At 49.9% G+C, this 12,167-nt stretch overlaps 2 protein-coding genes across 4 annotated transcripts in view; both read left to right on the top strand.

Annotated features, from left to right (window-relative positions):
• The window catches only part of MED20 (mediator complex subunit 20), a 154,089-nt gene that overhangs the window by 79,566 nt on the left and 62,356 nt on the right, over nucleotides 1-12,167 (top strand). The gene's annotated exons all lie outside the window — the stretch shown is intronic.
• Nucleotides 1-12,167, top strand: part of CCND3 (cyclin D3) — a 94,835-nt gene that overhangs the window by 79,602 nt on the left and 3,066 nt on the right. The window contains exons 1-2 of one of the 3 annotated variants that reach the window (XM_032339943.1): nucleotides 8,029-8,786; nucleotides 9,677-9,892. In XM_032339943.1, the coding sequence (XP_032195834.1) occupies nucleotides 8,589-8,786; nucleotides 9,677-9,892 (414 nt within the window). In that variant the 5' untranslated portion in view covers nucleotides 8,029-8,588. Of the gene's footprint in view, nucleotides 1-8,028; nucleotides 8,787-9,415; nucleotides 9,523-9,676; nucleotides 9,893-12,167 lie in introns of those variants that run through there. The other 2 variants (XM_032339944.1, XM_032339945.1) reach the window with 2 other exon arrangements.

The following is a 12,167-nucleotide window of genomic DNA, read 5'->3' as shown; positions in this document are numbered from 1 at the left end:
CCCCTAGGGGAGGTACTTTTATCCTCATTTTCAGAAAAGGAAACTGAGGCACAGACAGCTGGTATAACTTGCCATAGGCACACAGCCAGGGATGGGGAGTGCGGGGCCCTGTGTTCACCACTCCCCGCTGACCACGCACTTCACATCATGAGCTTTCCTGGAGCTGCCTGCCCAGGAAGGGGGTTTCTGCTGCTCAGACTTTTGCTTTTCTCTGAGGGGTTCTGGGTGCATGTCCATAGCAGAAAGTGTACTCCTCGAGAGAGGCAATAATAATTGCCTTTTTAATAATAATAAATAAATAATAATGAAATAATAATAAAATAATAAATAAATAAATAAATAAATAATAAAACTGCCCTTTAAAAAAAAAAACGATTTTATTTATTTATTTGACAGAGAGATCACAAGTAGGCGGAGAGGCAGGCAGAGAGAGAGGGGGAAGCAGGCTCCCTGCTTGAGCAGGGAGGCAGAGGCTTTAACCCCCTGGGCCACCCAGGCGCCCCCTCTTTTTTTTTCTTTAAAGATTTTGTTCATTTATTAGAGAGAGCATTAGTAGGGAGAGGGGCAGAAGGAAAGGGAGAAGGAGGCTCCCCGCCGAGCAGGGAGCCCAGTGTGATGTGGGTCTCGATCCCAGGAGCCTGGGATCATGACCCGAGCCAAAGGCAAACGAATAACCAACTGAGCCACCCAGGCTATTCCACTCAGGCGCCACCCAGGTGCCCTCAGAAACTACCACCTTTGAGGGTTTGCCATGTGCTATAAGCCAGGGTGAGATGTTTTCTGCCTGTTTAGGCCTCAGGACCTCACCATGGGCTACGAGCATTGTCCTTATTGGACAAAAGAAGAAACAGCCCGAGAGGTTCCAGTAACTCCCTCAGAGTCATAAGGCCCGGAGCCAGGTTTTAGCCTCCAGGAGCCTGACTCCAGAGCCTTTCCCCACCCCAGGGCTGCCTTGCCTCTACCTGTCCTCTCAATGGGATTTGAAGGTAATTGAGCCACCGAATGGAGACTGGGAGTCAGGCAGGAAGTGAGGGGGGAGAGGGTGGGGTCGGAGTGAGGGGAAAGCCAGGGAGCAGAACCTCCCTCATCACTTTCTTTACCCCCTCAGTTCCCAGATGGGGACATTTCAATGGCAGAGGAGGAGGAGGAGTGGGAGAAGGAAGAAGAGGAGGGAGAAAGCATTGTAATGCTTCCTTCTTGGGGCTTTTCATCTGGCCTGTGGCATTCCATTCCCACCCCTCCTCAAACTTGCCATTTCCTTGAGCAACTTTTTCTAATTGAGTGCACCTGGTTAGAAACTCCTCCCATATTGGCCCTGTCATTCATTGCTTTGTCGTTTTGTTTTTTGTGTTTTGTTTTGTTGTTGTTGTTGTTCTTACAAAAACCGAGGGGAGCCCCTATTCCTTTGAGGGAGAGCTGATTGGTGAAGTCCCCGTAGGCAGATCAGCCAACATCCAGGAGCCGCTCTGCCTGACCCCGGGCAGCATTGAGCTCACCTGCCTCCTTTGAGGACAGCCGGCTGGTTGTTGACTGGCTCTTTGGCCCTGGAGGTTCAGATGACTCAGCCCTGGGCACAGCAGTCCCAGCCTGGGGTGAGGCAGAGTCCCTCATAACGCTCTGCTCACCAGGAGTTCCCTTTCCCAGGGCACAAGTTCCCACCCTACCTTCCAGGATGGGGCGGTCTCTTGTGTGCCTTTTCCTCAATAAATCAACAACTAATAAATCAACACCCATTCATGGAACAAGCAGAAGAGGCAGAAGAATGAATTAGTTTAAGAGCAGGAATTTTGCAGCCAGATTGCCCGGGTTGAATCCTGCTACTACCTCCGACTTCCTGTGTGACCTTGGGCAAATTAGTTAGTTACTCTGAGTCTTCATTTCCTTTTGTGTAGAATAGGGTGAAATAATAGTATACTTCTCATACAGTTGATGTGAAAATGAGACAATTCAATACCTATCAGGTACACACGGTGCCTGGGACAGAGGGAGCCCCCCATAAAGGATTGATATTCTTGCTGGTGGTCCCAACACAGTGCTGGGTCTTGCAGAGGAGACCCAAGCATATAGGACACAGTCCCTTCCTTGAGAAGAGGCAGTCCAGCATTGAAAAGGGTGCAGTTTGGGAAGAGCTAAGTAGACCTTCTGTATGTTATTTAACTCCACAGTACCTCAGTTTTCCCATCCAAAAACCATTCTTAAAGGGTGAGACCACGCATCATAAACACCCTGGCCCCGTGCCTGGCATATAGTTGGCTCTCAATACATATGGATTCTCCTCCCCTTTCTAGGAACTACACTCTGAATAGGGAAAGAGAGCAGGGCCAGAGCCAGCCAGCTAGAGGTAGAGGATGGATAGTTCTATCTGCAGGAGTCTGGAGGTCAGAGGATTGGTTCCTGTAGTTGGATTATCCTAGGGAGGCTTTGTGGAGGAGGAGATTGGATCTGAGTCCAAGGATGAATAAAGAAATGGGGCAGAGGCACCTGGGTGTGGCTCATTCAGTTAAGCATCTGACTTTGGCTCAGGTCATGGTCTCAGGGTTCTGGGATCGAGCCCTACATCGGGCACCCTGCTCAGCAAGGAGTCTGTCTGTCAAATAAATAAATATTTAAATCAAATCTTAAAAAAGGAAGGAAGGAAACAGAGCAGAGAGATTAACAGGCTAACCAGTGGAGGAAGAGGGAATGAAGAGATGGGGAGGGCAGTGAGAGGTCTTGCCATGTTTTCAGAGGTCTGTAGAGAAGAAGATTCTGTTTCTTCTGCCTCATATCATTGTCTAACTGGAGTTTTCCCTGCTGACTTACATACCACTTGTTTTTTGTTTTAAATATTTTATTTATTTATTTGACAGAGAGAGATCACAAGTAGGCAGAGAGGCAGGCAGAGAGAGAGGAGGAAGCAGGCTCCCTGCTGAGCAGAGAGCCTGATGCGGGACTCGATCCCAGGACCCTGAGATCATGACCTGAGCCTAAGGCAGTGGCTTAACCCACTGAGCCACCCAGGCGCCCTTACATACCTCTTGTTGAAGGCCACTTTTCTTGGAAGTGACCATGGTTATTTCAGATTGGATGAGCTTTTGGTGTTTTTCTTAAGTACTTTTGTACTTAATATTGGGCTAAAGACCAGGTAAATTTCTTTCTTTTGCTTCTTCTTTTGTTTTTAAGATTTTATTTACTTGACAGAGAGAGCACAAGCAGGAGGAGTGGCAGGCGGAGGGAGAGGGAGAAGCAGGCTCCCCACAGATCAGGGGGAGCCCAGTGTGGGATTCAGATCCCAAGACCCTGGGATCATGACCTGAGCCCAAAGCAGTCACTTAACCTACTGAGCCACCCAGGGGCCCTCAGGTGAATTTCCATAGACAAAAGTTGCAAGAATTGTGGGGGTCATTTTATCCCAGTGAAAGTGTTTGGTCATGAATGACAAAAATAAGGCAGAGTCTGAAGTGCAAGAACCAGGCCAAGGAGTGCTTGTAGCAGAGAAGTAAGTGACAAAGAAAGAACAGATTGTTAAATCAGTGCCATGGGAACTCTGGGTGATAATCTGGGAAAAGTAAGGTTAGAGCCCCACTTAATATGATACAATGAATAATGATAGGTAACAATGTATACATTGAAAAAAAAACAACAACACCCAAGTTTATGTACTCCTGAAAATGCAGATTTTGGGGCCTCATGACAGACTTGAAGAATGAAAAGCCCTGAAGTAGGGGTCAGAAAATTGCATTTTCAACAAGTTTCCTAGATGATAAAAAACATTCATCTATAAATATTTCCCACATTTTCTTGTAGCGCTTTTATAAATTTTAAGGTGGACAAGGCATGATTCAAAGGCAGAAGTCATTGCAGAAAATATCAGTAGATAAGGCTATGTAAAATAAAAAACTTTAATTTGTCAATAAGAAGAAATCTCCCATTGGGGTGCCTGGGTGGCTCAGTGGGTTAAGGCCTCTGTCTTCAGCTCAGGTGATGATCCCGGGGTCCTGGGATGGTCTCGCATCGGGCTCTCTGCTCAGCGACGAGCCTGCTTCCCCACTCTTTGTCCCTGTCTGCCTCTCTGCCTACTTGTGATCTCTGTCTGTCAAATAAATAAATAAAATGTTTTAAAAAAAAAAGAAGAAATCTCCCATGAATCAAAAGTGAAAGGCAAACAATGAACTAAAAATAAAAATTACAAAATAGGGGCGCCTGGGTGGCTCAGTGGGTTAAGGCCTCTGCCTTCAGCTCGGGTCATGATCCCAGGAGCCTAGGATCGAGCCCCACATTGGGCTCTGTGCTCATCGGGGAACCTGCTTTCTCCTCCCTCTCTGCCTGCTTCCCTGCCTACTTGTGATTTCTGTCTATCAAATAAATAAATAAAATCTTAAAAAAAAATAAATTACAAAATATATGACAAAGAAAAATATGAAAAGGGGCTAATATCCTTCAAATGTAACAAGTGCTTATAAGTCAATAAGAAAAAAATCAATATAAAAGAATGGGCAAAGGAGGGACACCTGGGTGGCTGCCTTCTGCTCAGGTCGTGATCTCGGCATCCTGGGATTGAGTCCTGCATAGAGCTCCTTGCTTGGCAGGAATCCTGCTTCTTCCTTTGCCTCTGCCTGCCACTCTGTCTGCCTGTGCTTGCTCTCTCTCTGACAAATAAATAAATAAAATCTTAAAAAAAAAAAAAGAACGGGCAAAGGACATAAATAGGTAATTCATTTACATAAGACATGTAAATGTCTAATAACTTGTCAAAATATTATTACTAATATTCCACTTTTCATCTGTAGTTTTCTCTCTATAAAAATGTGGCATGTATATATGTATGTGTATGTGTATATACATATATATATAAAGATTATTCAGCCATGAAAAAAGAAAAAAATTTTGCCATTTATGACAACATTGACAGACCCTGACGACATTATATTAAGTGAAATAAGTCAGAAAAGGAAAGACAAGTACTATATGATGTCACTTGTGCGTGGAATCTGAGGAAACTAAACTCAGGTACAGAAAACAGATTGTTGCTTGTCAGAGGCAGGGGGTGGGGAAGTGTGGCAGGTAGGGGAAATGGTGAAGGTGGTCAAAAGATTTTATTTATTTATTCGAGAGAGAGAGAGATCACAGGTAGGCAGAGAGGCAGGCAGAGAGAGAGGAGGAAGCAGGCTCCCCGCTGAGCAGAGAGCCTGAGGCGGGGCTCAATTCCGGGACCCTGAGATCATGACCTGAGCTGAAGGCAGAGTCTTCTCTGAGCCACCCAGGCACCCCAAAAGGTACAAATTTTTATTTATAATGTAGAAAAGTTCTGGAAATACAATGCACAACATGGTGATTATAGTTAACTACTGTATTGTATATTTGAAGTTCGCTAAGAGAGTAGATCTTAAAAGTTCTCATCGGAAGAGGAGAAACTAGTTGAGGTGATAGTTGTTAACTGATTGGGGTAGTCATTTTGCAACATATACATACATCAAATCATGTTGTCTAACTTAAACTACTACGATTTAGGTATATGTCATTATAGCTCAAGAAGTCTGGAAAATTAAAAAAAAATTCTGGAAAATTTTTAAGATATGAAATAATGATGATTTATTTTCTCATCAAAGATAACGGTTTTCTGATCTCAGCACTCCTACTCAATAATTCTGAAAGTAAAGAAACACCTTGCTTCAGGACAGATCTAGTTTTTGGTTCTGTGTTTCAAAAGCTACATTTTTTTTTAGATTTTATTAATTTATTTGACAGAGGGAGGGAGAGAGCGCGCGCGCACAAGCACAGGTAGGGGAAGCAGCAGGCAGAGGGAGAATGAGAAGCAGGCTCCCCGCTGAGCAAAGAGCCCCAAGCGGACCCTGGGATTATGATCTGAGCTGAAGGCAGATGCTTAATGGACTGAGCCCCCCAGAAGCCCCCCAAAGCTACATTTTTTTAGTCCTCCTGTACCCTAAAAGCCTCTTAGATTTCCACATCTTTGCCTCCCCAGAACTTCATACCCAATCTTTATAATTTTAAATTTAGTGTTCTTTTTTCATAAAGAGTGCATTGCAATGATTAGCTAAAGAAATGCATGTTTGTATTTTTTTTTTTTTAAGATTTTATTTATTTATTTATTTGACAGACAAAGATCACAAGTAGGCAGAGAGGCAGGCAGGGAGAGAGAGGAAGGGAAGCAGGCTCCCTGCCAAGCAGAGAGCCTGATGCGGGACTCCATCCCAGGACCCTGGGATCATGACCTGAGCTGAAAGCAGAGGTTTAACCCACTGAGCCACCCAGGCGCCCCACATGTTTATATTTTTGAAGACAAGGGAAGGAAAGGACTCACAGGATCAGGCAAAGTGCATGGCACACATACATGTTGATACAAGTGCTCTTGAATTAAAAATACATATGATTACTGATACAGTATTTGCTATTTTCATCTCTCCAATTGGTAGTATTTTTTTTTCCCCTCCAGTTTTCTGTTTGTTCATTAGATTAGTTCAGCTTTTTTTTTTTTTTTTAAAGATTGTATTTATATATTTGACAGAGAACACAAGCAGAGGGAGCAGCAGGCGGAGGGAGAGGGAGAAGCAGGCTCCCCAAGGAGCAGAGAGCCCAGAGTGATCCCAGGACCCTGGGGATCATGACCTGAGCCAAAGGCAGACACTTAACCAACTGAGCCACCCAGGCGCTCCTCTGTTCAGATTCTTATCAGGGAAATTTGGTAATAAGAACTGTATCAAAAGCCTTAGAATGTTTCATAACCCTACATTGAGAAATTCCACTTTTAGAAATTAATTCACTTTAGAAATAATCATGAATGTGCACAATGATATGACAAAAATATTTTACAGTATTGTTTCTCATAGTGAAGAAGTAGAAACAACTTAAATTTCCAGCAGTACAGCTTTGGTAAAATATATTTTGATACATTCACCAAAGGCATACTACATAGCCATTAAAATGTGGACTATTTAATGATATGGGAAACGTATTAACAGTATTATTTTTTTAGTGAAAAAGCTTATGAAACAACTTGCAATCTTATTCCTAAAAATGTTTATTCGTAGAACAATTTTAGAAAGGGTTTTCTCTGGATGGTGAAATTGTAGGTGGTTATTTCCCTTTTTTTGTGGCTTATACATATTGTCTTAAGTTTTCTATACTGTAAATGAGTATTCCTATGATATGAAAATGACACTAAAAGAACAGAGACGCAAGGCTGGTTCAGTCAGAAGGGCATGCGGCTCTACATCTTTGGGTCATGAGTTTGAGCCCCATGTTGGGAACAGAGATTACTTAAAAAAACAAAACAACAACAACAACAAAAAAACTTAAAAAAAATTCATTGAGAAAATGCTTAGTGTAAAACTTGCCTTTTTCCTAACTCATTTCTCTAACAACTCACTTAGTGGCTCCTTCCTGGGGAGGATCCCAGGGGAGGCAGGGATCTCCTCAGGCCTTCTCCCATTTGGAGCCTTCCAGGAAGCCTATGGTCTGGCCCTTTGTCACATAGAATCCGGCTTTGGGGAAACTGCGAAGTAACCCAGACTGTGGGAAGTAGAAGAAATGGAGCTGAGAGATTTTACAGAGCTAGAGCCAGGAGTTCTCTTCACAGAGGATCTACTTTCTCCGCCCATGTTTTCCTCAAACAGCAACTAAGGCTTGTCCAAGGCCACCCAGCCGACTGAATGACAAGGTGAGGCCTTGAATCCATGGCCTTTCCGCCCTGTTCTATCACTGTAATATGCAGATTTAGACCCATCCTTCTCATACTTAGGTGTGCCCAGGGAGCCCCAGAGAACTTGTTGAAATGCAGATTTGGACCCAGCAGGTCCGAGGTGGGCCATTTCTCAGCAGCTCTCGGGCCATGCCAATTTTGCCCGGCTGGGGATTGCAGTTCTCGTGGCCGTGGTGCAGAGCATGGATTCTGGAGCCAGACTTCAGCTTCCCAGTCCTAGCTGGGCCACAGACTCTATGATTGTGACCCTCACTGTACTGCTGTTTCGTCATCTGCGAAATGAGTCTCATACCTGACTCGTAGAGCGCGAGTATTTAGTAAGTGTAACGACACGTTAAGTGCTTAGACCGGTGTGCATGAAGAAGTGGCTAGCTTATTATCATTCTCAGAGCCTTTGGTGGGGGGCGGTTGGTGAAGCAGGGTTTGACGAATGAATGAATAACCTTTAGAAAAAAGTTCTTTCCTGGGCGGCTCGAGTTGGAGAAGCCAAAGGGGAGGGCTGGTCGGTGGGGAAGAGGCCCACCTCCAAGGAGCTTCTTTCCACCGGGTGGTCAGAAGGGCCGGGAGCGCCCGGAAGCCGGCCGGCCCGCGCCCCGCCGACCAATGCGGCCGCCCGGGGGGAGGGGGCGGCCAGCCAGCCCTTTCCGTCCTGGGCTCCGGCGGCCCCGCCCCTTGTGCGTTGCGGCGCTCGAGCATTCCACGGTTGCTACATCGTCGCGAGGGGCGGGGCGCCTGTCAGGGAAGCGGCGCGCGCGCCGGCGCGGGCGGGCTGGGGCTCGGCCGCGCAGTGCCAGCGCCAGCACCAGACCGGCGCCCCGCGCTCTCCCGACCGCCGCCTGCGTTCTGGCTCCCGAGTCCGAGCTCCCGCCCGCCCGTGCGCCGCCCGAATATGGAGCTGCTGTGCTGCGAGGGCACCCGGCACGCGCCTCGGGCCGGGCCGGACCCGCGACTGCTCGGGGACCAGCGTGTCCTGCAGAGCTTGCTCCGCCTGGAGGAGCGCTACGTGCCCCGCGCCTCCTACTTCCAGTGTGTGCAGAGGGAGATCAAGCCGCACATGCGGAAGATGCTGGCGTACTGGATGCTGGAGGTATGGCCCGGAAGGGTCTCCCCTCCCCCGCCGCCCGGCTCCAGACATCCTCGGGCCGACTTGTTGGGACATCCTGGTCCCAACAACGATCGGCAAGATGCTTTGGTGGCCCAGATCCCCGGGGCCTGGCTTTTCACTCGGGTACCCTAGTGGGCCGACTGCCTCCATGGTGTCCCTTTCCCTTCCCCAGCCCTAACTCTGACGGCCGGTCGTTTGGCACCCTCACTAACCCTCTCTTCGGGCCGGGAAAGCGGGACCAGGGCAACCCTCTCCCCTTCGGCTTCTCTCGGCGTCTCCTGCTTCCCTCCCCCGCCCGGATTTCTCGGGAGAGCGCGCCTGGAAAACCCTGGGCTTGGCCGCCCCCGCCCCAGAGCCGGTTCCTGTGTCTGTCGCGGGGTTCTGGCGGGGCAGACGGTGGGGGTGGCGCGCGCTGTTCCGGCAGTCAGGGAAATGAAAAGTGCGGGAGGCAGCGGCTGGAGTCTCCTCCCTTCCCTTTGGGTGTGTGCAGTGGGTGGTGGTAATGGGGGGTAAGGTCCCAGTGATCTTGGCTACCATGGGTGACTCTTCCGTTTACCCAACCCCCTTCTCGCCATGGGGGAGGGCAGTCTGAGTTTGGAATCTTTCTTAAGGAAGGGAGCCTCTGGCGTAACCCCCTAGCCCCCAGGGGATGGGGCGAGGAGGCAGGCAACTCAGAGGAAGTGGGGGGCGTCACCTCGGGGAAGGCGCATCCTCCTCGGTATGTTAGCCCTTGTCACCGAAGGTACACTTATCCCCCCCCCCATTTTTTTGCTTCCCATTCCACTTCCCTTCGACGCCACCCGCCCCCATCCTTCAGTCCCGCAGCTTTTCCCAGGCCCCCGCCCCAGAAGTGACTGTGCGCCCTCCCCTAGGTCTGTGAGGAGCAGCGCTGTGAGGAGGAAGTCTTCCCCCTGGCCATGAACTACCTGGATCGCTACCTGTCCTGCGTCCCCACCCGAAAGGCGCAGTTGCAGCTCCTGGGTGCGGTCTGCATGCTGCTGGCCTCCAAGCTGCGCGAGACTACGCCCCTGACCATCGAAAAACTGTGCATCTACACCGACCACTCCGTCTCTCCCCGCCAGCTGCGGGTGCGTGCCTACAAATCCCCACCCCCGACACAGTACCGCCTCACTTAGCAGGAAAAGAAAACCACGGCGACCTCAGAGGCTTTCTGCCCCTGGGCAGGGCAGCGGGCATTTTATCTTGGGGGTCAAAAGATGGGCACCGCGGTGGGACCGTCAGTGTAGCCCCAGCCCAGGCTCGAGCTGCCGGCACCAGTCGGATCCCCTTCTCCTGACCTCCAGGGGGTGCCATTCCTTCCTGGTCTTTCCCCCAGATAGCAACAAGTCAAACTGCATGTCTCCACTCACTAGTACTTTGCCTCTGGGTTTACACAGCAACCGTGAGTTATTTATTGGCAGCAAAAGGACATGCCTGCACCCCCCCACCCACCACCACTGGAGTGGGGGGAGTGGAATGTGCTTTATGTGGGGGAAGGGGCTGCCTTGGTTGTCTTTGTCCCACTGTGGACTTTGTGATTGAAAAGCCTCCCAGAGCCGATTATGGTCAGGCCCTGATTGCTTTCAGGAAGGGCTGAGGAGTTGTCATCCCACCTTGCTTCCTTCCTTTTATATCCCAGAAGAGCCAGCTCTTTCCTTGTCCTCATTCTGAGGAGCATAAGCTGCTGCTTCCGACCCAGTGGAGTCACCTCTCCCTTTCCCCCTCAGCCAGAGGCCGGAGCTGAGCTGCAGCTGCTTCCCATGTGATAATGCTGCCCCCTCCCCGGGCCCACCCTCTCCGCCCTGAAGTCTTTCATAACCCTGTGGGGAGCTGCTGTCACTCCTGTGGTTTGGGAAGTGGCTCCCTCGGCCTCTTGCTGGGAACTTGGGCTGGGCTCTTCCCCAGGCAGGGCAGGAGAGTCAAGGCTCTCCTTCCCCCATTGAGCCAGGAGAGGAGGATGGGTGAGCTGGCACCTTCCTCCACCTTGCTCTACGGCCAGCCAAGTCTTCTCCTGACCCTGAGAGGAGTCTCTGGGCCCCATCTCCCAGGGAGGAGGGCAGCCTGGAGGCTGCTGTGATTGGCTGGCCGGGAGGCCAGGGTACTGGGGCCCTGACTGCTGCTTGTCGAGGAACGGGATTCCTCTTCCTGCCAAGTCGCTCTCGGAGATGGGAGTAGGAGGCCGGAGTTGGGAATCTGGGAGGCCTCACAGCTCTTTTGTGATGAATCTGGTAGTTTTTGGCAAGTCTGGAGGTGGAGCCGGTTTCCAGGGCCGGCGAGCCAGATGTTTTTGGAGGGGTTTGGGCAGGAGGGTAGAAGAGGACTTCCTTTTTGTGAAAAGATTGGCAAAGGGTGTGTTCCTTTATGTGAGGGGAGTTTTCCAGAATAGGCCACAAGGACTCTTCTCCACTCCTGCTGCCTGAGCTGGGGGAGGAGTGTACAGATGCCTTCCTAGAAGGTCAGAGTTGGAAGCGACTGCAGAAAGAACTCCAGTCAGTCCAAATCCTTGCGCAGCAGAGAGGCTCAGTTGAGGCCCAGAGAAGGAGGGGGAAGACTGCACTGAAGCAGATGAGGAAGGTCAGAGTCTTCTGGCTAGCCCAGGGGGCCTCAGAGTTTCCAGATGTGGAAGCTGCCAACCATTGCCACTAATTGCTCCCAGGGCTGTTTTGTCCACCAAGTGAGGGCGGAGATTTTCAGGAATTGCCCCGATCCAGGGTGGGGTGGCTGGCTTCTCTCACATGGGATTCCCTGCCTCCCCACAGGGAGGGCCTCACCCCTTCTAGATGGTTCCTTAGAGGCTAGGTGCTTTCTATCATTTCTGAGTTAGAAGTTGGAGCACTGGGACTAGCATGAGTAGAATGCTGGCTTCTCTGCCCAACTTTGGCTCTGGGCCAGGCTTTTTCTTCAGGGCCCTGTGAGAGGCTTGGGGCTGATTTGGGAGGATGACACTAAGGTGGGGGCCAGGAACGAGACAGCTGTGACAGGGGACCTGGAAGAGATTGGGTGGGGTTGCCATTTCTGCCTCAGTAAGGAGCCAAACCCATGAGTTCCTTCCTGAGATAAAACAATGAAGAAATCTTCATGTGTGCAACTCAGAAATGGGGCCAGGACTAGGAACCCCAGATGAGTGGATTCGGGTGGGGCTCCCAGCCTCTCCGCCAGGACCTAGCAGTGGTATGTAGGCGAGGGCAGGCAAGGATAGGGGTTTTGGTCCCTCAGGGATCATCTGGACCTATCCTGTTGGGTTTGGCCTCCCCTTGGCTTCTGAGGCTTAAATGGCACTAGCCACTGTGGTTCCAGGGAAAAGGGGGTGCAGTGGGGTGCTACATCTCAGACCCACCCCTAGTGTCCCACCAGCGGGATGTG

This window comes from Mustela erminea, chromosome 4 (genome assembly GCF_009829155.1).
Source record: "Mustela erminea isolate mMusErm1 chromosome 4, mMusErm1.Pri, whole genome shotgun sequence".
Classification (NCBI taxonomy): domain Eukaryota; kingdom Metazoa; phylum Chordata; class Mammalia; order Carnivora; family Mustelidae; genus Mustela; species Mustela erminea.
This window is presented reverse-complemented; position numbering and strand designations above follow the sequence as displayed.